Source organism: Tachypleus tridentatus, chromosome 1, assembly GCF_004210375.1.
Source record: "Tachypleus tridentatus isolate NWPU-2018 chromosome 1, ASM421037v1, whole genome shotgun sequence".
NCBI lineage: Eukaryota > Metazoa > Arthropoda > Merostomata > Xiphosura > Limulidae > Tachypleus > Tachypleus tridentatus.
In genome coordinates this window covers 55728798-55754383 of record NC_134825.1, presented here as the reverse complement: position 1 = coordinate 55754383, position 25586 = coordinate 55728798, and the positions used below count along the sequence as shown (strand labels likewise).

The 25586-nt window shown below is 34.2% G+C and overlaps 1 protein-coding gene across 2 annotated transcripts; it reads left to right on the top strand.

The window, feature by feature from the left end:
- The first annotated feature begins 839 nt into the window (after window positions 1-839).
- Window positions 840-6973, top strand: LOC143249269 (uncharacterized). Of its 2 annotated transcripts, XM_076498815.1 has the most exons (3): window positions 840-1275; window positions 3091-3203; window positions 4916-6973. In XM_076498815.1, exon 3 carries the CDS (start codon window positions 4984-4986, stop codon window positions 6775-6777), a length of 1794 nt encoding a protein of 597 aa, XP_076354930.1. In that variant the 5' UTR covers window positions 840-1275; window positions 3091-3203; window positions 4916-4983; the 3' UTR covers window positions 6778-6973. The 2 variants fall into 2 exon arrangements, with proteins under 2 accessions (XP_076354930.1, XP_076354922.1); XM_076498807.1 differs by lacking the exon at window positions 3091-3203 and having other exon boundaries at window positions 842-1275.
- The last annotated feature ends 18613 nt before the right edge of the window (window positions 6974-25586 follow it).

The window sequence follows — 25586 nt, the reverse complement described above, 5'->3', positions numbered from 1 at the left end:
TTAGGATAGCCTCACCCTGAATACCATATCTTCTCTTTCAAAACCATTAGGATAGCCTCACCCTGAATACCATATCTTCTCTTTCAAAAACCATTATCTTTTGGAAGATTTACTTTTACAGATTTTTCTCTCAGGCGTAACTTTGAACTATGTATTGTTTTCTTTTTTCGTATCAAATTTCTTCTCTGCCAAAACAAGTGGAACTTCTAAACATCCAGTGACACTCCAACAGAACCCGAGGCAACATTTTTTTCTTCTGTCACTAAATCTTTTTTACTGATACTACTGAACTGAAATATTTAACAATCCTTTACTTCAGGGTCTATGAATACACGTTTACTTATTAATACTGTTTCTTCTTTTGTCTGCCAATGTTTCTTACCTTTACAATAGTATTACTTTTTATACGTTCTCAGAATCTTTTGTTTGTTTTTACTTTACTTTATAGTTATTGACTATTATTAATAAAACTTTGATCTTATTATTACTGAAGCTAACAAAATACGAATTTTCTTATTTTTTACAAAATTCATAATTGCTGAGTTACGTATACTTTGCGCAAAATTAAACAACAAACAATGTAAAATACATTTGCTGGTGACTCGTTAATTTACGAGCTTCACAGATGGGTGCTCTTTTCAATAAAATATCAATTAAGGTAAATATATATAAAAAATAATAAATATATAAATATTTCTGCAGATATATAAATACGTTTCTGCAGATTTTGGTAAATCTACAATATTAACCTAAAATAAAAGTAGCTTTTTTTTTGTATTCCCACAGTATTTTGGGAATCAGATGAAATGGAAGTTTCACATACTGACCTCTTACCATCTTTTGAAAACTGAGGTGTATTGTTGTTTTACCTAGGACACAATATACTGAGTCAACTAACCCTAGCGCTGAAACAAGATTATAGGTAGTTGTCGGAGGTGTGGCGAAAGGCTGGCAACTAAAGGGCGCTTGAAGCACGAACGCGAAACTAGTGACAAGAAGCCGACGAATGTGAGAGGTGGTTATTGTTTGGAAAGACAGAGGATCTGGTCGCCCGCTATTTTGTCGACCTAAAAGCATCAATGCCCTTCACTTATGTCCATTAGACCGTCAGGTATTAGCAGTGTGGTGCATAAAGCAAAGGTGATAGTGCAACCTGTTGTGACCGTACTGTGTATGGGGTAGAGAAAATAACTTGTTCCAGTGGAAACATGTTTAAGAAAATATGGGCAGTAGCAGCTGTAGGGTGTTTATTAATATGGTTAACATCTGTGAAAGGTAAATATATTTATTACTTAAAATTATGATTCAGTCAAAACACAGAAATCCGTTTCTTTTGTTCCAGGTTCGTGATGACGAGAAACCCACTTGAAGTAAAAATGTATCTCAGGACGGCTGGTATGGGTATTAACACTTTTACTAATAAAGCAAAGAACAGCGTTTCGACCTTTTTAGGTTACCTGAAGATGACCTAAGAAGGGCGAAACATTGTTCTCTGCTTTATTAGTAAAAGTGTTAATACCCATATTAGCCGTCCTGAGATACATTTTTGTTTCAGGTGTTCTAATATTAAGAAATATTATGTAATTTAAATCCCGTTTCTTTTATCTCAGATGTTCTAATATTAAGAAATATGTGTAACGTAACTTTCAGATTTAGACACTGTAATTTAAATATGCTTTTCACTTTAATCTATCATCTCTATTGGTTGGTTAGAGTTCGTTTTTTGATAGGGCTTAGTAGTTATAGTATTTCGTTTGTAAGTCCGAAGGTTCATGATTAGTAGCTCGTTGTCTCAAAAATCTCACTATTCGGTCAGATAAAAAATAGCCCAAGAGTTGACGGCGGGTGTGGTTGATTATCTGCCTTCCCTCTACTCTACGAGCTCAAAATTTGGGCCGCGGTACGTAAATAATTTAAAATTTTCACGAAGATTCTGGAACAGATAAATAAACTTATCTGTCATTCAAGAATTAATTTGCCAGCGTAAAACACAGCAAAGTATAGGTAGCTTTGTTTATAAGGTTGAACTTGTTATAGTGTTATTTCATCATAAAATGGGGAAAATTCTTAATAAACACAGAATCACTTTAAGTTGTTAAAAGTTCGTTAGTTTCCTATTAAAACTTTGCAAGAAATATAGCCGTACATACATCAGCAAAATCCTGTCGTCTTTGAAATGTAATAGCTAAAGGTAAGATATTGGGATATTTTTGTTTAAAACAGAAAAATTGAGTATATTAATATTAAAAAAATGACTTTGGACAAAATATATTTCAAACTGTTCCCTCTATATCATTATTATTTCTTAGATCTTTGAAGCTTAAATAAATAAGTAGAGAAAAAAATAAATTAATTTCATCAAAGTTCTCAGATGGTGAAATAGATTCTCAAACTGACATCAAGCCCATAAGTTACGCTGCAAGGTGCAGTAGGATACTTAATACTTTGATCCGGGTATTAAGTTTCCGGATTCAATCTGAACTCTGGCAAAAACAGGCTGTGCACAACTTTCTTCTGCTGTCGCTGTTCAAGTACAACCAACATCCTTTTATCTTATACACTGTTATTTATAAACGTATGTTAAGCATTACTGGAGATGAATCGAAGTGTTATATTCTAAGCAAAACAAACAGAATGTAAAACACATGTGACAATAAACATAATTATAATAATACCAAACACAATTAACTTTTCATCATGAAACAAAAGTTCAGTGCAGGCCAATATTGTAGTTTTTATTACTATTTATACATTTAATTTTGTTTATATACACGACGCTTTTATCATTGAATTAAAGGATTATATTTGTCATAGTAAGACATTATATGCCCAGCACACTTACAAACAAAAAAGGAAAACAAAAGAGTAATATTCAGTAAACTGATCGACAACTGTGATCCTAAAGTTTACAAACCATGATATGAAACTCGATACTTAGTGTGACATTACATCTCAGAAAGCCTGGTAATTTTTTAAATCCTTCTTTACTGGTTTGATATTGGTCTCTAGTGTATAGAATGTATAATAGCATTTTAACTGTATGTTGTACGTCGCTTCAGATGTGAACTTTCATTTTTTTCTCTCTCTTAGAGTACCAGGACTAATCGGATTGACTGGGTTACAACACACAGACTTGGTTGAAACCTTATTTATGTCTCAGTCGTGTTCAAGAAAGGTCTAAGCGCGACAGCTAATCTGATAAAGTATGACCTGATGTGGGATTACATCATAATAAGACTGTTAATAAAAGAAAAGGAGATTAAAGTTATTAATAGTTTTATTGTGATGTAATATCATACCAAAATACCTATCTCTGTAATCCTCTGTACGATCATATAAAATGTAGTTGAGTTTAAAGCTGAGAATTATTTAATAATTAATATGTAACATTTGCATGAAAACGTTACAAATACGGATTGAAACGAAACAAAGTTCATACATTAATGTGTATGTGTGTTTTCATATAGTAAAGCTACATCGGGCTACCTGTGAAGCCCACCGAGGAAAATCGAACCGCTGATTTTAGCGTTGTAAAATTTGTAGAATTCCCACTGTATTAGCGGGAGACACACATTAAAGATGTTTATCTCATTCTTAGTTTCGTCTGTAGTTAACCTTTGTTTATAAATAACATTTACTGTTGAGTTTGCCTGAACTAGTATTTTGAAGAGTAAAATTTTTAGAATGAAATGATATATTTCACTTCACAATTAGTTCATGGTAAACATCCTGTATTGTGGTAAAATTGTTAAAATAATAATATATAGACAGATATCAATGTTGTTGTTTTAAACTTTAAATAGCTACCCACAAGTTTACTTACTTCTGTCGTTAAACTAAATACTGTATTAATAGTGTTTTATTTATATTCTCACAAGTGGCTCAGCGAAACAGAGGGGAGCATACAACGCTAAGCGTTTTGGGTTCGAAACGTATTGTTTAGTATTGTGCTTTACAAAGAAAAAATATTTATATAATTATTGTTATGTTTTTGTTCACGAATGTCTACTCCTGTACGTAATTCTTTATTACATACGTGAAGCTTGCTCCATTGTTATCAATTTTTTAAATTTTTTTTTCATAAAATTAAATCATGGTGTAACTGGTTTTCATGAACGAACAGTTTTGTTTTTAATATCTCAATACCTCATCTGTTTCTTTATCACAAACGTGAAGCTATGAATGATAGAAATCAAAATTTCCATGTACTTGTCTTGCTCCGTTGTTATCTATTTTTATTTTTTTTCATAAAACTAAATTAGGATATAAATGGTTTTAATGAACAATTAGTTCTTTGTAAAATACCTCATCAGTTTCTTTATCACACACGTGAAGCTATGAATGATAGAAATCAAAATTTCTGTGTACTTGTCTTGCTCCTTTGTTATCCATTTTTATTTTTTTTTCATAAAGCTAAATTAGGGTGTAAATAATTTTAATGAACAATTAGTTCTTTCTAAAATACCTCATCAGTTTCTTCATATTTGATTTTTGTTCTCTTAAGACGTTGTCCGTCGCCGAAACAGTGGTAAGTTTACGAACCTACAACACTAAAATTCGGGGTTTGATTCTTCGCAGTGGTTACAGCATATCGCTGAATATAACTTAACCTAAAACAAACAAACGTAAGACGTTTTCTCACCCAACAAGGCGAAGTATAGTGTCTGATTTTTGGGTTTAATAAAAATCACGAACTAAAATGTTAAACCTATATTGCTTAGGTTCCAGATTGGAATCGTTCAACAAATTGATTCTTATAAGTCTTGTTGCATTCTTAAATATGTTTCAAAGAAAGAAATTGAAACACAATGATTTTCCTGTTCCACGTATGGTTTTAGTATTTTCATCTTCGAATACTTAAAAAACAAAATTATGTTACAACTCTATTGAACAATTTGATTCTCTGTCTTTTCAGGCTACGACGGAAACCTCTCTGCACTGTTTCCTGAAAATCCCAAGTTTTCAGACATTGAGTCTTCTGTTATGCGACTCATGATAGACCAAAACAGAACCTACAGTTTTATTGGTGTTACCGTTAACAATCACTTTCGGTATCGACAGATATTCTCCAGTGAAGAAAACAGAAAGTTGATCCCATCTATCAGGTCTCGTCGCATTTCCCATCATCTTGTTGCTCTTGCTGTGTTAAAACTTGCTGAAGAACAAAAGATGACTCTATACGACCACGTATTTGGATTTTCTGGAATACTCCATAAAATCTTTCCATGGGAACAGTTATCAAACATTGTGGAAGATCATCAGGTATATGAAATAACTATTGAGCATTTGTTAATGCAAACTTCGGGTTTAGAATGTCAAATCAAAAACGGTGTCTCATTCCACTTTGAACACTTCAATGAGCAGCAAAAACATGTTAACAACAAAGGAGTAAATGGAAGTTTGAAAATGAGAAGGTTTGTTAATGTTCTATCATTTCTTCTTTCAAAGCCGCTGTACCATCCACCTGGGGTAAAACAGTGTTCGGGCGATGAAGGTTTTGTCATTTTATGCTTTGTTATCGAATCAGTCATTGGTCAGAAATGTAAAGACTTCATTAATAATAATATTCTGTTACCATTAGGGATGTGGCAAACATATCTGAATGAAAATTGCTTTGAAAGGAATATGTGGCCATCACAAACGTTAGCTTATAGTGAAGCGTGTTCCGAAATCGAACCAACAACGTTGTTTAATTCGACACAAGTAGACGCCGAAAATTATATATTTACTTTTTTCGCAGATTGGATATATTCTGCATACGATATTCTGCGTCTGTTTTCTTATTATTATATTGATTATACATATAAAATTTCATCGCTTAGTTCTTTAAAATTCATTTTTAAACAAGTAGCCAAATCCCTTCCTCAACGTAGCAGTAGGTGGGATATTATGGGAATTCGTACTGATAACAAGGGCGTTATCTGGATCGAATCGGATAGGTTTAGCAATGACGATTTTGTTATTGGCTGCAAAAAAACTCTCGGAGAAAAGCAAGACCATCTTACTTCAGATAAAAGCCAGAATTTTAAGAACACCTGCTGGTTGTTCTTACTGTCGGCTAGAAAAGGAAATCGACTGAAGAAAACATTGGATAAATTGTGGGTGAAAAAAGTGGATTCACTCGAGAAATCAGTATTCCCCGATCTTTTAGATATTACATTTTTGGACAATCACAAAAATGTTAAGAGAGTAGTAAAATTTTCTGTTCCACGCATGTTTAAAGAGACGTATAAGAGAGCTCTGAATTTCTCCAATCTCACAGTATTTCATGTTAACGAGTATATCTTTTCTGGGCGACACTATTTCTCGTTTATCTTAACTAGCAATATGAAACACAAGTCATCAGTTGCTAAAGCTAAAAACCATTTTAATAGTTTGCCATTCTCTTATGACCATAATGTAAATCCTCGAAATTCATTAGAATTATTAAATACTGAGGCACTACCGAAATATAAAACACTAAAATGGAACGATTATAAGCCTAAATCTATTAATAATATCAGTGTAAAGCGAATCATGTTGGAGCCGCAAATCAAACTTCACATAAAAAGAGGGTTATACTTGAAACATATTTTCTGCAACATGATTGATTCCGAAGTGTATATCACATTCACTACCAAGAAACCACGTAAATGGATATTAAATACTCAATTAATACAGTCAGAAGTTGAGAAACTTTCTCAACAATATGAGAAAAGTGGGTTTGTTATAACAGAATTGTGTGGGTATGAGAAAAGTCAACGTCTGTACTTTGTGGTTAGGTGGGTAAAATTCTAGTATTCCACCTCTATTTCTATAACTGCATTCCCTGTTCCTGTAAACATTACTGAACAGTTAAAGTGTATTTCTTTCGAATAAGATTTATAAAACATCTTTAACGTATTTGTATACTTAATATGTAATGACGAGTCGATTAAGCAGAGCGATGTTTCTGTGAAAAAAACACCAAAATAAATGACTTGTGATTCATAACTATATTTGACTAGCGATTTTTCGCACGTATTAAATTTGTATATTACCCACGATTCTTCACACCAGCGGTTCTAAAATGTCTTTTAGTGCCGACCCTATTTTAGAGATTTCGAATATGCGCCATTCCAACTGTTCGAAAAGATTTCAGTCACCTATTCAGCCTTGTTTCCTACATATGTTTTTGTCCTTCAAACTTTCCTTTCTTCGTTTTGGAACCGCTGCTTCACATGGAACACAGTACATGCTAATGTTAATTCAAGTATATATTATAACATTATAAGTATTTTACTTCAGGAAAACTACATGTATGAAACTTAATAAGAAGGTATCAAGATATTAGTTACCATTTCGTATTTGTATTTTTTTGAATTTCGCACAAAGGCTATCTGCGCTAGCCGTCCCTAATTTAGCAGTGTAAGACTAGAGGGAAGGCAGCTAGTCATCACCACCCACCGCCAACTCTTGTGCTACTCTTTTACCAACGAATAGTGGGATTGATCGTAACATTATAACGCCCCCACGGCTGAAAGGGCGAGCATGTTTGACGCGACGGTGATGCGAACCCGCGACCCTCAGATTACGAGTCGCACGTCTTAACACGCTCGACCATGCCGGGCCTACCATTTCGTATTTAATTAGGTCTTTCCTACCAAATTACATTAATTCATCATAAATTGTACGGAGCTATGTTCGCACCATTATATTTGCGTACAGGAAAGCTCAGAAGTAGAATGGAAAATTAATACAAACATATGTGTGAGAAGTACAAGTGTATTTCACTTCTGTAAGCCATTTGTATTCTAAAATTTTGTTTCCATAATATGTAAACTGAAATTCTGAGCTGTTTCAAAAAATAATTAATTAGTATTAAAGTATTGCAGTAGGTTCACTTATTGATACTCTTATATTGTTTTCCTATTGATTGTAAAAAAATAAATGAAACTGTATTTGACCTCACAACACCTAGCAGGGTGGATGTTTTGAGACCAATGTTTTAATGAGAGTTTTCTAACGGACACCCCCTTTTTTGTAGCCGACTTTTTATAAACAGACTACAAGTTTCCTTGAACACTTCCCCGTTACTCTTGTTAATATAATCCCGTGTAAATTTTATTATTCATTACACTGTGGGCCTTGCCCAGATTACTGGACGGCGGACCGTTCAATTATAGTGTTTTAAGGGGGGAGGAGGTGGAGCAGTAAAGGACGAGGAGGAGAGGAATTATCTGGCGTGAATTAGAGGGTGTATTCACAGAGGAAAGCCAACATCTGGTGGATAAAATACGGTTTATCAGCTTAGGGCTTTAATAATTGCTTGTTTCAACCTGAGGTAAATTCAATCAAGCAGCACTTTTTGCTTTAACTATTCCTGCTTTCTTAACTGCTACCTAACCACATGTTTTGTGATACTTCACTCTAAATATGAGGGTGGCTAATTAAGGCTTAGTATTTTTAATTCAGTTTACCTATCTTACAAGGAAAACTATTATCGGATAAAAATATTTTCAGGCAAAAAGTGAGTATACGTTACACGAATGCACATTAGGCATTATATTGTTAGTTGCACACGTGCAATAGGCGTTTTTATGTTACTATGCCTCGTTCGGGCTTATTGTTGCTCTCTCTACCCCTTCATCCCTCCTACTTAAGGCTGCTTGTTAAAGCCTGCAAAGATGTACTCAGGTCAAAAGGTTTACCATTGCAACCTAAGTTGCATGAAACTGCTGAAAGCCTGAGAATATGATTCGTCAGATTTTCCATTCGTTTACAGTAAGCATAATAATAGCATGTACGAAGCTATTATATTATTAGTTCATGGAGTTCAAAGTATTTGGTAAAACACGTTATACAAATAATTCTACAATTATACATCCTCTACCTTACCTTATTGACTTTAACTGATCTTCGCGCTTAATTATGTGCATTTCTTTATTAGTTTTATTAATTACTAATAATTAAGAAAATATCATTGTTTTCTCACAGAGCATTTACAATTTGGCGAAATGCCACAAATTTTAATATCAAAATATTTTCATGATAGTTTATTCCGTTTGTTTTCATAACCAAACATAATATTACTTTCAAAGTTTAACCTAACGCCCTATTAAAAATAGTTTTGGTAAAACACCTAATATTATGTTCGATGCTCAGAGTTTATTTATCATACAACTAACTCTCTTTGCGAATCTCGTCAGTTTAATAATGTTGATGAGAAAGAATGAAGGTCCCTCACTGGGACAGCAGTAAATCTTCGGATTTACAACCCTAAAATCAGAGGTTCGATTCCCTTCGCTGAACTCAGCAGATAGCTAGGCTTTGCTGTAAGAAAAACACAAAAAAATAGAGTTCCATTAGTGGTGCCATTTCAACAAAATCTTTGATGGAGGTTAAGGTTGGACCCTATTTTTTTTATAAAACACATAAACTGTTGATAATGTAATTTTGACTTCGTATTTGGTCCATCGTAATATTAGTACTCGTAACCATAACTAGAACCAAATGTTTTACATTTCTCACAAAAAAAATAAGGCTTGTGTGGAGTATAAACACACTCCTCTCCCTCAGTTGCCATTTCGTTTTGCACGTTCTGTATAAATTTTTACCCACAGCTACACAATAGACTATCTTTGTATCCATCACGGAGAACTGTACCGCAGGCTTTGATGTTTTAAGTACGTTAACTTATAATACAGATTCAATAACACACATGCAGTTGGTTATATAGACAAAAACTCCACCAAGTAAACAAACTGTTATTTTTCATTTTTATTTACAGATTTTTCAGCTTTTTCGATATATATTTTTTAAATGGAAAAGTATGGGTACTTAGCAATAATCTAGCCTTTTCTAACTGAAAATCAACCATACGGTAACAATTACTCTTTGAATTAAATTTGTAATTTACGTGTCTTTGTTTACTAATTTGTAAGATCCATATAACTGTTCATTTATTTTTAGTTATTGTGCTTTCATTTAATTATTTTTATATATTGTATCATTGTTTTTCTGTTATGTATTGTAGTATATTTATCTCTATATTTGGTATAATATTCACATTACTGTATTTTTTGCACCATTGTTAAATGATTGTGTGTGCATAATCTTTGTAGTTTGGACTGTGAGTCACAGGGTCCATGATTCGAGCCGTGATTTTGCTAAACACTTCCTGTACTTCCAACTCTGGATGTTTTATAAAAGTGACAGCCAATTACGTTAGTCGGTTCAAAGGACCAAACAAATTTTAAGGCAGCGAGTACCATCGACTGGCACGCCCCCTCCTCCTTCATCTGGATAACAGTTTAAAATTAAGGTCTAAACCATAAGGAACTCTTCATGTGTCACAAACGATTAAATTCAGGTTGAAGTTACATATTTAATTGTTTATGCATTTCTAATGATCGCACCATGATTCAGGTGCTTCTTTATTTTCTACATTTTTGCATAAATATTACTTTAGCAAATCTGAGCCACATTTCTAAAATTCGTATAATAATTCTACTATTTTTTGAAGTTCGCATTATTAATCATTCGTTTATAACTTCCATTAAATGTTTTATATGGCTTTTATTTTTTATTGCTGTTTTTAAGTTGAAATATTTTAACCCTAATTTTCGTAAACCCACGTCCTTTGATCAAAGAATGTGTAATATAATTGTCTAGTAGGCCGTTTACACGCGTATTTTGTCAGTTCATGTATTATTTCATTAAAGAAGCTACACTGCTTTTGTTTTTAAGCAAAGGAGACTAATTGCAGTGCATTGTTGACAAAGTTGTTTGGATTTCATGCAATGGATGCATGTAACACAATAGAGTGTTCAGACTTGCTAAGTAGATGTGTGGATGTTTTCGATGGATGCGCCGTTCCTTGTCGTTTTGCTGAGTGTGAGACCACTATCGAAGTGGGGCCCGGCATGGCCTAGCACGTTAAGGCGTGCGCTTCGTAATCTGAGGGTCGCGGGTTCGCGCCCGAGTCACGCCAAACATGCTCGCCCTCCCAGCCGTGGGGGCGTTATAATGTGACGGTCAATCCCACTATTCGCTGGTAAAAGAGTAGCCCAAGAGTTGGCGGTGGGTGGTGATGACTAGCTGCCTTCCCTCTAGTCTTACACTGCTAAATTAGGGACGGCTAGCGCAAATAGCCCTCGAGTAGCTTTGTGCTAAATTCCAAAAACAACAACAACTATCGAAGAGAGTGCGTTTTGAATTATTTCTACAAGATATATCAAAAGCGAGATATTCAGATCAATTTTAATCAATTTACTCGACATGGTACAATAAAATGAGGCATGTATATGTAATTGACATAACAAAATAATAATTAATCAAACAATCACCAGTTTATACGCAAACATGTTCCTCTCTTAAGTTTTTTTTTGTTATTTATGCTCCTATTTTGGTCATATTTCTTTAAATCGGGCCCGGCATGGCCAAATGTGTTAAGGCGTTCGACTTGTAATCACACCAAACATGCTCGCCCTTTCAACCGTGGGGGGCGTTATAATGTGACGGTCAATCCCACTATTTGTTGGTAAAAAAGTAGTCCAAGAGTTGGCGGTGAGTGGTAATGACTAGCTGCCTTCCCTCTAGTCTTACACTGCTAAATTAGGGACGGCTAGCGAAGATAGCCCTTGAGTAGCTTTGCGCAAAATTAAAAAACAAACAAATAATTCTTTTAATCAGTTGACATAAGGAAGCATTTTTATTTATAATAAGCTATTTTTGCAAGATTGACTGTTCACCACATGCTAAAACTAGCAGATCGATATTAATGTGAAATTTTAAGAATCCCAAAAATTAAATAATTTTCCCGTAATGTATCTTTGAAAAAATATATGTATGTATATTTCACCTCTACGATAAACCGCTCAAGAGATACAGTGCGTGACAGACATGCATTTCGGTATCATATATATCTATATATGTTACTATTCATTCATCTATAAATTTTATGCCATTTCTATATGTCTTAAGTTTTTTAACTGTTTTTTCTTCAGATCTGTATCTTTGTTTATTTGTAGTTAAGTGCAAAGTAACACAATTGGCTGCCAGTCATTGGTATCGAAAAACCAGTTTTAGCATTATAGTTTTAAAACTTTGTCATAGTGAGGTAGTTCTATGTCATCATTTGCTTATGTCTCAGCTCTCTATGTGTTTATTTATTTGTTTCTAGCAATATTTTACCTATTTTAATATTTTTAATTGTTTTTTTCACACTCTGAAATGCACTCCGCTAGTCTAGCGGTATGTCTGCGGATTTTACAACGCTAAAATCTGGAGTTCGATTACCCTCGGTGAGTTTAGCAGATAACCCGATGTGGCTTTGCTATAAGAAACCACAAACACTTTGAAATTCCTACATTTTTGTCTTTAGTCCACTGTGTTTATAACATGTTTCTGCAGTTGGGAGTAACAGAACGAATATTGACGCTGAGCTAATATTGTATCGATTTTCTAAGTGAAATGTACAGCTATGTACATTAATAATGTAACTATCAAGATACACGGTAATGTGGGGGGCACCCGAAACAACCCTCTGTTGAACACATCATGTGTTATTAACAGGAGTGATAATTTATCAATTTCCACCTTCTGTATCTTGGACTCTGGTAAGTAGAACCATCGCATATTTTCACTAAATGTGCTCTACTGGATGCTTGCTTCACACACCAATTTTCAAGGCAATCCTTTGAGAAATACCTGAGTTATAACATTTCATTTCGTTTTTCCGTAATAAAAGTATGGAAACTTTATTTGATAAAAAATAAAGTTAATTTTTATGTGTTTTTTTCAAATTTGAACACTGATAGATTCTTTTAACCTACAATTAGGAGTAAATTTGGTGTAAATGTAATCCACAGAGGTAAAGTTATTCAACAAAAATAGCTCTACTATAACAAAACATTTTGCACACACCTACGTAAAAGTAACGTAAATTATCAATCTAATATTTTTACTACAGCTTCACTTAAGAATAAAACTAGACTGATTTTAGTTTTTGTCATTCTAATGAAAGACGTCTTATTTAGAACAGGAAAACTATAAAGTGAAAGAACATGAAGATACACATATATTGGTTAGGCCAAGTAAGCTAGATTATCAGTTTCTAGTTCAAGTTTTAAAAAGAATAATACGGGAGGACGGTTGTTATTGGTTACACTATGCAACACAAATTTTGTTTCTAGATAATATGTGTTATTTCTTAATTGCTTATATTGTAAAAGTACAGAAAATGGTCATTATTCCCTTCAAACATTGTTTTTGTAACCTGGATAATGAAATTTAGAGATTGACCTATTTTCTATGTAAAAACGGGCAGATTTGTACATGTTCATTTACATAAGGTCTGAATAAAATAACATATGAATCAAGATTTACTAAAGTTGCACACAAGTCTTTAGAAGTGAGTAATTTCTCGAGATTTGCGACTGCAATGTAAATCACTCTCACGTATCAGCCCCCAAATATAGTCTCCCATCATGTTTTCGTTACACGCTCATTGATAGCGGCGTTCAAAGTCCGGTATATCTTGGTGTAAGCCTTGCTCTTCTGAGTATGCTCCCATGCTCTCCTTGTATTTATCAAAATGAGCATCAAGGATATGGACTTTCAGGGACATCCAGCAGCCCATTTTGCCGTAGTTCTTCACCAGATCCTCAACCAGATCCACATAATTTTCGGCCTTGTGATTCCCCAAGAAGCCCCGAACTACTGCGTCAAAGCTGCCCCGAGCTTTTTTTCTCTTTCTACTGAGCTTCTTGGGGAATTCTGTGCACTTCAGGGTCTTCTTTATTTGTGGTCCAACGAAGACAATAGCTTTGACTTTGCCTCGGACAGCATAGGAAAGAAGTCTTATTAAGAGCTGTGACAAATTGTTTCATAAGACCCAATTTTATGTGCAATGGTGGAAACAACACCTTCTGGAGGTCCACTAGTGGCTCACACTTGACACTGTGCCTCCCCACAGAGAACTCCGTCCGTTGTGGCCAGTGCTTCCTGTTGTAGTGCGCTGCGGTGTCCCTGCTGTTTCAAAGGGAAAGATAACAGGGAAACTTGGTAAAGTCTGCTTGGAGACCCATCAGAAATGCCACCATTTTGAAGTGTCCGATAACCTTCCAGCCATACTCATCATACTTCAAAGCTTCTAGCGAGGTCTTGACGCTGTTGTATTCCTCTTTGAGATGCACCGAATGATATTTAAATTTTAAAAGGTCTAAAATTTGTTTAATATAAAATCTTACTACTCAAGCAAACAACAATTGTCCGTCTTACCTTCTAGAGTTTTTTCGCAGTGCTCGCGGATAAAATGAAGCGCCCAGGGTTTGTTTTGATCCCCGACAGGCATGCCGAAATATGCCTTGTAGGCTTCACACATTTTAGCAGATACTGTCACAGTGTACTTTTTCGCTCTTGTCTTGATGTATTGGCCACATGCATAGCAGAATGCTCCTGGAGAATGTTTGCAGCTTCTTGATGCCATCTCTGATAAAATCAAATAGGCAGCTAGAACTGAACTAAAGTGGTGAGTGGTAAGCCTCTGTTTATATATTGCTATGGAAAGTTCTAGAAAATTCTGAAAGGTTCTTGAAAATTCTCGTAAGTTCTACAATATTCTAGAAAGTTCTTGAAAATTCTCTGTCAGCTACTCAGCACTGAATCTGCCTGGAAGGTTCTGAAAAATGGATAAATTTAAACATTTCATTACACCAATCACAAAAGCAAAGTTTGAAGAGAAAAATAGGTCTTTTCCATTTACTTTAGGCACAAGCAATTGGGGAATAACATTTTCTGTCCAGGAACAAGAAAAAGTAAAAATTTTGTTACGTTGTGTTATTTATTACCAATATTTCTGCACAAATTTACTAAATTTCATGACATTAAAGAGCGTTTAGCGTCACGTGATATTAGCTTAAGCAATTATCACAGATAATGATGTTTAATACCGCTGTACCGATTACATGGGGGTGATGACAAGAAACTGTTATAATGAAGAATGTTATCAACACTGTTTTAGAGAAGAAAGCCACCACCATATACTCTAAATGATATTATTGGCTCTATAAAATATATGTCTATTACGATTAATAGGGCTACAATCCTAAAACTAATGTGGGTTACTTTCTTGCTTGTTGTGATTGGTGTGTATTGACAAAATGTTATGACATCTAAGAATAAACACCTTAGGTGTGAAAAAAAGATGTGGCCGTTTGTGATGCATATCCAATGACCAATTTCGATTGTGAATAATAGTATTCCAATTCATTAATATTAAATTACCGCAAATCTGATGACAGTGCTTCTAATATACTTTTTACTTATGCCATCGTGGAAACGAAGTTTCAAATATTTTTCAAAATTTAACAATTTTGGTAGGTAGATCAAGCCCAGTAAATAATTATGTACAACTAAAAAATGTAACAGCAAGATAGAGCAAACAGAATATGTCCTTTTTAGTGTCTTTTCGATTCATAAAATAAAGGAAACATTCTTGCGTTTTATATGAAGACTTTTTGTAAAGTTCATTAAGATTGTACAAAAGTGAACGTTACAAAACAAATCTCTTTGGGTTTCTTGTAACAATATGTTTAGTCTAATACCAATTTATTATTACTACTGAACGAATAAACAAGGTACTGTATTTTACGCCTTGTAATACGCTACATTATGGAAGACGTATCCTAATTTTGGAAAGACAATTCTAAGAAAATATATTTTGAATCAGCAACCAACACCTTGATGCAGCCTTGACTTTTTTCAACCTATTGAGTAAATGCAGTCAAATACATCATATTCTTCAGAGTATATCGACAATATTAGTTAAATTGAATGTTTTATGTTATTGAAAATACTTGTAATTGGTCAGTAATGAGACTACTATGTATACGAGAGGCTATTTTGAGTGACCCTAAACTGACCTCTTGCGCCAATCCGTCACTTTTCTCTTGGAAGATGCATGGGGTTTTTCCAAGGCATTTTTAAAGAAAAAAGCGCGTTTTACAATTAACTCATTCGAAGTGAAAGTCTCGGTGCTTTAAACAAGTTTGAAAACTAAACTTGATATTATACCTACATCTGTGCACTAAACTCTGTTAAACCCGTATTTACTCAGCAATAAATATATAGTTATTTCATGTTCATATTTAGAGGCCCGGCATGGACAGGTGGTCAGGAGGCTTGACTCGCAATCTGAAGATCGTAGGTTTGAATTCCATTCCCACCAAACATGCTCGTCCTTTCAGCTATCGGAGCGTTATAATGTGATGATCAATCCCACTATGCGTTAAAAGAACAGCCCAGGGGTGTGGGGTGATGACTACCTGTCTTCCTTCTAGTCTTTCACTGCTAAATTAAGGACAGCTTAGTGGTCATAGATATCGCGTAGTTTTGTGCTAAATTCAAACGAAACAAATATTTAGAACGTAAATAATTGTTTTAATTTTTATTTATTGCAAAAAAAACAAAGAACAATATATGGACGTAACACAAAAACGTCGTTAATTTTTTTTGCAATAGAGATTTCCGTGTTGTACAACATCAACTATATATTGAAGACCACACTCAGAAGTTTTATTGTTTTAGCTCTTCTCTATGAGTCGGTACAAAACATCTTTTGATATTTCAATCACAATAAATAGGGCAGCTTTAACGAAAAGGTGAAAGGAATTTCATGGGCTTATGCAAAATAATTATGTATACCTGAAAGCGCGTTCTAATTAAGTTTTTAAATTTGTTTTTATAGATCAAATACATCGTGGACTATCTACTGTGTCCACAGCAGGTAATTGGAACTTGGACCTCAGAGCTGTAAATTTGTAAATTTACCGCTGTCCCATCAGGGAACACAGTTTATCAGAATGATAAACAATTACTGAAGCTCGAAGAGCTTCATTTGAGATTTTACTCAGCCTTAAGCTTTTGATTAAATTAAAATATATCAGCCCGATTTGGAAGTAAAACCCTTACCTAATCAGCTGAGAACTACAGTTTCAGTAATATTTTTTTCTACAGCCCTTTGGCGGGCGTGTCTGAAGATTAAGGCAGCAAACTATAGACTGATGTTCAAGGATTCTTGTTCTTTAACTGAAAAAATAGAAAAGAAATCGCGCTTTTCCCTTTTTGTGTATGCCTGCATTATAAGAGTAACGATCAAATTCCACTATTAGATTAGAGCAGTCCAAGAACTGGCAGTGAGAGCTGTTGACTAGTTGCTTTCAATGTAGCATACCATTTCCAAATTAGGGTCAGCTAGAACAGATGTCACTTGAGTAGCTTTGAGTCAATATCCTAAATCAAATTCATCCGTTCAGTTAGGTCGACCAGAAAAACCGTCACCAAATAATGTGAGTTTACATGTGAAAAATGGTTTGGTGCAGTTTTCATTTTTATGAACACGAACACATTTGTACTTTTGATGATGGGTTTATAAATTACATAGAATTTATACATATATATATATTTAAGTATTTTGTATATAGTCACTGAAAAATATTCATAATGTTGTATAAGTTATCAAGGTGGCCTGGCATGGCCAGGTGGTTAAGACATTCGATTCTTAATCCGAGGGTCACAGGTTCGAATTCCCGTCACACCAAAACATGTTCTCCCTTTCAGCCGTGGGGGCGTTATAGTGTGACGGTCAATCCCACTATTCTTTGGTAAAACAGTAGCCCAAGAATTGGCGGTGGGTGGTGATGACTAGCTGCCTTCCTTCTAGTCTTACACTGATTAGGGACGGCTAGCGCAGATAGCCCTCGTTTAGCTTTGCGCGAAATTCAAAACAAACCAAACAAAGTTATTCGAGACGTGTCACATGTTTTGGATCGCTTGTTATAACTAATGTATCTTTATTCGTTAAACTCCTGAACGTATTAGGTGAAAGATAAATAATTTTCTATTCCCTTGAAGAGACATTCATGGAGGTTTTGCACCCTCGTTTATTCACTTTTCATTGAAGTTATTATGAGCAAAAGTCCAAAGCAGTCACATGTTTAATGTGTCGCTTTTCATGTGATGGTGATTTGTGTCATCTTTGTAAGTAGAAAAAAAGCATTTGGGCTTTTCTTTACACCATGACGAACAAAGGAAAGACTTAAGAAATAGAGTGCAATAGTTCAAGGTGTATACAATGGTTTTACTTACAGGTGCACGTTTTCTTTGAGGTTTATGGGTAGACTGTTTTGAACGAGCATTTTCTTTCGGATCCACCCAAAGGTCAATAAAGGTAGAGCAACGATGTTTGGCCGTTTGTAAAATTTCATTTTAACCATAGAAGTGCTCTGATTGTTACTTGTATTCCAACTTAAAGAATCCACTTGTGACAAAAACTACACGGCAGGCTTTTATTTTCCTTAAGAAGACGATTTATAGAAGCACAGTGCCGTCTGTCATTCTACATAATTTAGTACTGTGTCGGGTGTTGTGTCCACTAAACGAAAAGCGTTGACATTCTAGACAGGGACAAATGACCCCTGGTGAGATACATCCATCAGCATAAACAACTGTGCAGTAAAACGGAACATCCAGGACAGTAAAGGCCGCATTTATTAAAAAATCCCGTACAACTTATGTGTTTTAAGTACTCAAACTCATCAAGAGAGGGCAAGTGTTCACATGATTTAATTTCCTGAGAAAAATAAAAACTTAGTTACAGGAAGATAAGAATTAACAGAAGATAAGGATAAGAACACTTTAATGAACGAATGGATAAACGAAGTAAAAGAAACATGATAGGAAGTTAGCAACATAACAAAAATAACGATATACTTCAAAATTAAGGATAACTAGCGCCGATAACCTTCGAGTAGCTTTGCGTAAAGCTGAAAACAAGTCAAACAAAGCATTTTCAGAGTTCCTGTTTACAATGTTCTAGTACCTATTTGATAGTAATTATATTTTTTTTTTTTGTAAGGTGTGTCCTACTAATCAATTGTTCGGTTTAGATTTTACTTGTAAAACTATAGCTACTCTTAATTTTGAAAATATTAGAAAAACAACCTTCAGAAACACATTCTAATTTATGCTCAAAATCGATACATCAATTCACTCTTTCATCTCTCGGGGAGACCTCGAGAAGATCTTACGTTTTAATTGACAAATAATAACATTTATAGAAACAAAACTATACTATAGTAAATTGCAGCCGTGGGGGCATTATAATGTGACAGTCAATCTTACTAATCGTTGGTAAAAGAGTAGCCCAAGAGTTGGCGGTGGGTGGTGATGACTAGCTGCCTTCCCTCTAGCCTTACACTGCTAAATTAGGAACGGCTAGCACAGATAGCCCTCGAGTAGCTTTGTGCGAAATTCCAAAACAAACAAACACAACTTTATTGGAATCTACCCTTTACAAAGATACCATTTTATCTCACTAAATGATGTCAACACGTTACCCTGCTTACATGCTAAGTTTACCTTGACATTACTCTTGATTCTATGGGTATTTAAATTACTGTTGTACTTGTAACCTGTAATTATCACAAATCTTATGAATACAATTTGTTAGATCCTCTGTACAATTTTTGATATATTGTTTCACAACCAGGACAAAAATCAAGTACACGAACTTGTCCCCCGTAATTACATAGACATATGTCTTGTTCAACGAGATAATATACTTCCTTTTATAAAAAGTTGGATAACTTTAACACAGATTTTGATAGTCTGTTTTTATTCGGTAATGTCCTCTCAAAGAAGCTTATGAATGCAGCTCTCGCGTTATTGAGTTATTTCCGGAGATAAACTGTCTAACTTTCACCACTTCCTTTTCACAGTAACTGGTAGACAGTTGTAGAGTATATGGTTATACTTGCTTGAATGAGTACCTCTTCTCTTTGTTTATCAATACCGTTAGTTCAACACTAAATATATCTCTTTTGTAAAACGCTTTATCTTTGTGCTATGCATAATTTTACAATCACGAAATAACAAAATTTCAAGTCGGAAAGTCCTATAATGTAACCATCTCAGAAAGAGTCAATTTCCTTATTGTGACGTAACCTTCCTAAAAGGGAATAATGTTATGGTTTATGTTCACTACAAATCATTACACGTAGAATTGACTACTATGTTCATAACTTTATTCTGTATAACACAGAATACTACAAGAATGGCCAAACGCCATTAGGGACCGCTGGCACGAATAGCCCTCGTGTAACTTTGCACGAAATTCAAAACAAACATATAGTAAATGGATATAAACATTAGTAAAAAGATTAACCCAAAGGAAAATATATTTTTTTAATATATTAGAACCGTATGTTATTGTAATATCCCAAAAGGAAAGTAAATTTCTTTCATTTATCTCAGGGCTCGAATTGTAATGTTGTGCACCAATGAATGAACACAAAAACATGCACAACCAGATTTTAATCAAGAATACGGATGCTTGAAACTTAAGTTATAGTTTAAAGAAACATCAAATTATAAACAAAATACGAAGAACAACAAAATAATTGACAACTATATTAACAACGTTCAAACTGCGAAGTGCGATTTTACAGCAACGGAACACGATCCTTGAAATGCCAGTTTTGTATTTCGGACATGCTAACTTTAAAGCCATTTGTATTTCGGGCATACTAACTTCAAAGCCATTTGTATTTCGGACATGCTAACTTCAAAGCCATTTGTATTTCGGACATGCTAACTTCAAAGCCATTTGTATTTCGGACATGCTAACTTCAAAGCCATTTGTATTTCGGGCATGCTAACTTCAAAGCCATTTGTATTTCGGACATGCTAACTTCAAAGCCATTTGTATTTCGGACATGCTAACTTCAAAGCCATTTGTATTTCGGGCATGCTAACTTCAAAGCCATTTGTATTTCGGGCATGCTAACTTCAAAGCCATGCTACTCAGGCTCCCATTAGTTGATTAAAAATATACTTTTTGATTCTTGCGACTTTTAATAGTTTGGTTTAAAATTATAAATATTTTGTTAATATTAGATCTAAAACTTAATAAAACTGTTACAATATTCTAAAAAGACAAAAAATAACATATTGTAAAGATACAAGAAATTTACCATTATGTATCAACTTCAACTGAGATCAAACAACCGACTTGAGTGTAACAACTAAGATTCACCTAGTAATGAGTATAGTTAATTACACATTACGTTCTTTGCTTATAATTCAAAATAAAATTCATCATTTCATCAATTGCGTATCCTTGCTATAAATGATATCTTCGGCTGCAAATCCAATTTATAAAGGTATTTATAAAATTATGTATGCATTTAAAAGTATATTTAATTGGATTGTTTTTCTATTACTTGAACGTTATGTTACCTTTCCTAAATTAATTTCTACTGAGAAATTCCCTTAGCCGTCTAAAATGTGTAAATTAACACAGTAAACCTCATTGAAACTGATACGAAGGATTCAGTCAGTTGTTTTTAACAAGCTGCATATGAGGAGGCTAGTTTAAGTAAGTGAAAATCGCGTAGTGATAGCGAACTATTTATGTATTATATGTATGTATGCAAGCGTGTCGTTGAAAGGTATTAGTTCACAGTAATGGACCACAAGGTACTGTAACATAATCAATGTGATATTTTACAATAATATTTCAGTTACTTCTTACAAACTTTCATGATCTCATTTCGTGGCTAGAGTTCGACACTTGTTAGTCGCACCATATGTTCGTAAGGTGTTAATCTACAAGTCGTGAGCTTCTGTTAGTCGCACCATATGTTTGTAAGGTGTTAATCTACAAGTCGTGAGCTTCTGCTTGCTTTTCATTGTTTACATGAATGAAAAAAAATCTTTTATTATATGAATTTGATTTTTAAAAAGAAGAATCCTTTAGCATTTGGTTAAATTAGCGGGATTTGTGTTAGCCAATCCTGGTCTGATGGCAAGTAATAAAAATGAATACAGCTAGTTTGATTTCAGTATCTAATATAATCATTTTATTGACTTTAAGACACTAAAGTGTCTTAGCAATTTCCAAGACAGTCGTGGGAGCTCAAACGTGGTTCAATTGCATTTAGTGAAGTAAAACAATTTATGCAGTATTATAGTCTTACCTGTATGGTTTGTTTCCTTTTTTCTTTTTGGCTCAAAGATACACATTAGGCTTTCTATTCGTTGACCATCAAAAGGAGGCCAAGTATGGCCAGGTGGTTAGGGCGCTCGACTCGTAATCTAAGTATCTCGGGTTCGAACCTCCGTCACACCAAAGATGTTTGCCTTTTCAGCTGTAGGGGCGTTATGAGTGATGGTCAATCGCACTAATCGTTGGTAAAGAGTAGCCCAAGAGGTGGCTGTGAGTGGTGATGACTAGCTGCTTTCCCTTTAGTCTTATACCCCAAAATTAGGGACGGATAGCGCAGATAGTCCTCGTGTAGCTTTGCGCAAAATAAAAAAAAGCATAAAAATGAATTGAGCCCAGACATTTATTGTTGTAAATCCGTAAATTTACCACTAATCTTCTAGGAGAGGGGGGAACATAATTTTATCAAATACGGTAGAATGATTTTGTTTGTTTCTTTTTAAACACAAAGCTTCACAATGTGCTGCTCGTACTGTTCTCATTACGGTTATTGAAACCCGGTTTCTAGTGTTAAGGTTAGAGACCTACAGCTGAGTGATAGAATGATCATTCTTATGTTCTATTTTTTATTGATATCTGACGTAGTAAATAAAGAATAACTCTTACTCATAGCGTTCAAATGTTATTGTTGTTTTACTTCTATATTTAGATACATTTGATTTGAGATAATGATGAAGTTCCAGTGGTAAGTTCTTGAACTTATATGGCTAGAAACCTTGGTGCAAAGCACAGTTAGTCCATTTTGTAGCTCTGTGCTTAAATACAAACAAATTTTTTAAAGAAATCTATGAAGTTCCGAGCAATAGCAAACCATAATTGCAATTTATGCTTGAATAAAAAAATGCTTTCCGTTTTTAATTTTTCAATCCCCTAATAAAAAATTGCTTCATGGCCACTTGGTTAAGGCGCTTGATTCCTAATATAAAGGTCACAAATTCGAATCCCCGTCACACCCAACATACTCATTTTGTCTCCCGCTGGTACAGGGTAAGTGTACGGATGTACAACGCTAAAATCAGGGGTTCGATTCCCCTCGGTGTACTCAGCCCATAGCCCGATGTGGCTTTGCCTTAAGAAGAAACACACACACACACAATAAGAAAATGACTATATGTTTTATGTTATCTTTATTATAATCGTTACACAAACTTTAAACTTTTGTTTAAATTTGTCTTTCAAGTATGCTGTAGTTTAGGCTTAACATTTCATAACTAGAAAAGTAAATATTCTATTATTTGTAAGAGTGGAATTGAAGTTTATTTCACACACCAATAACTATGATAAAAGTTTTTATATGAATGCCTAAATAAATCGATAGATGCCAATTTTGGAGTTCTTTAATCGAATTATTATCCTCTAAGATGAGATATATTTTTACAAGTTCCTAATTGCTGGTTAAAGTTTGCCAATCTTTAAATTATAAATATTTCTCTTAAACATTCTTTCTTCATTAATTGAGATCCTAAAGTAATATATATAAATTATTTAAACATATCTTCAGCTACAAGATGAGATCATCTTTGTCCTACTTATTGTAATGTTACCATAAAATCACCCTTTTCTCAGCTGCCAAACGTGAAAATATCAATCACCTCCACCCATGTGTTAATTGAAGAAGGTATTTTTAACAAGCAAGTCGGTTTAATACATTAGTAGTTCCTCAAAATTACAACGTATTAAATTAAATAAAACAAATGTTTAGAATGGTTGTTTGGCACCATTGCATTTAAAATACATCAATTACGATAAATAACTATTGATGGTTGGTTGCATTTTGTAAGAACAAAATTTCAGGTTCCATTTCGCCTTTCAAATAGCTTTATCCATGTGTGTTTAGTTTTGTGATAATAATTAGGCATTGTTGCCTGACACCATAAATTTTATTCTAAGAAGGTTCTGTGAAGGCCAGTCTTAGACTATATAATTCTAGTCAAACTTTCCACGTGAACTTCGGCTTCCAAACTTACATTTAGGAACACGAAAAGCACAAAAGTCTTTTAGATCCGTATTTCGAATCTTGACAAATATGCTGTCGAAAGTGATTTACGTGATTTCAGTTGGTTTTTTTTTTCAGCCATCTTTCTCATTAACGCCAGTTTGCCTGAGTTTAGTCTTGGAGAGTCTTACTGCTTTAAACATCCAGTTCTACAGCTTATTCCGCTTAGATGTAGAATATTATATTTTTTTTCAGAATGTTGTGTTCTTTGAATCTACATCGTTTAGCAGTCATTCTTTTTAGTTTATGCATTTTTAAAAATAAACAAAGCATTATTTGCCTGCGTGACCTCTATCATTTTCTGTAGCTATCGACCTAGGCTCGATTCCAAGCGACACAACAACACATTCCCCAGACACTTTAGAACTGGGTGCATTAAAAGAATTGCAGTCAACCCCTTAATGTGGGAAGTGGGTTGTAGGGTGCTGACAAATGTTTTCTTTTCACCAGGTGGGTCTGTGGTAAGTTAAGGGACTTACAATCTTAAATTCCAGAGCTCGATTCTCAGATAACTCGTTATGGCTTTGCTCTAAAAAAATCAACAAATAAAATATCTGCTTTTTCTCTGGTCAGTAGTATGAAATTAGGAACAACAGAAAAAAAGCCTTTGTATATTTTCCATAACTACAAGTAGAAACCAACAGATGATTTACGAAATAATATGTAAGTGAACTGAAAATACAGATATTCTAGTAAAACCTCATGCACTTAGGTCACGAAGGGTAAGTCAAAGATCCACGCAACTTCCAACTTCGTTAACTAGCAGAGAGGTTTTATTCCCAAGTCGGAAAGGAGATTTTGAATAGCTACAGAACAGAAAAGAAGCTTTTTTATTTCCCCTAAACCAGAGAAATAAAGTAGTGATTAATTACCCTAAAACCTTTTTCTATTAATAGTCATTTTTTTTCTCACTTTGCAAGTAAACCTGCATATAAGTAATTGAAGAAAAACTTGATATTAATACTTTTATCCTAAACCTGACAGTAACTGTAGCTGAATAAAATATCCTGAGATTGACTATCGTTAAGCCTGAATAAGGTCGACGTGAAAGATTACTAAGTGAGCTTGAATTTATTACAAACAGATGACAGGTTGCCCTGAGAATTTCAGAATCCGTATGGACCACATCGACTTTTCAAACACATTTTTTCTAAACTATTTGTGCCTAAAATTATTTATGGATCCACGTCTGTTGATTAATACACACGCACGTACAAAATTAAACATAAATAACCATAACGCCAGTTATTTACCCCGAGATGGTTGTTGTAACAGGCAAAAACACACAGTTACCGAACACCGTGCAATATGTAGAGCCCACCGGCAGTGAAGAGTTGGTAATTTGAGGTTTAAAATACAAAAACGTGAAATTATTGTTTCATTTAGACATCACTGCATGATAGGTAAGCATGAATTTGGAGTCAGCAGTGAGATATCAGTATTAATAGGCTAAACTCAGTTTTCAAAATATATAAGATATTTAGTTTTAAAAGTATGAAAGTAATAGTAAATGTAAGAAAAAGGTAAATTGCTGTATAACATATTCACAAAATATGTTTTTCTTTT

Bases quoted from the DNA above. Each gene is read 5' to 3' on its own strand.
- LOC143249269 (XM_076498807.1), top strand. From the start codon at position 1,209: ATGTTTAAGAAAATATGGGCAGTAGCAGCTGTAGGGTGTTTATTAATA. The intron at 1,276-4,915 runs GTAAATATATTT...CTGTCTTTTCAG, and splicing joins ATGGTTAACATCTGTGAAAG to GCTACGACGGAAACCTCTCT.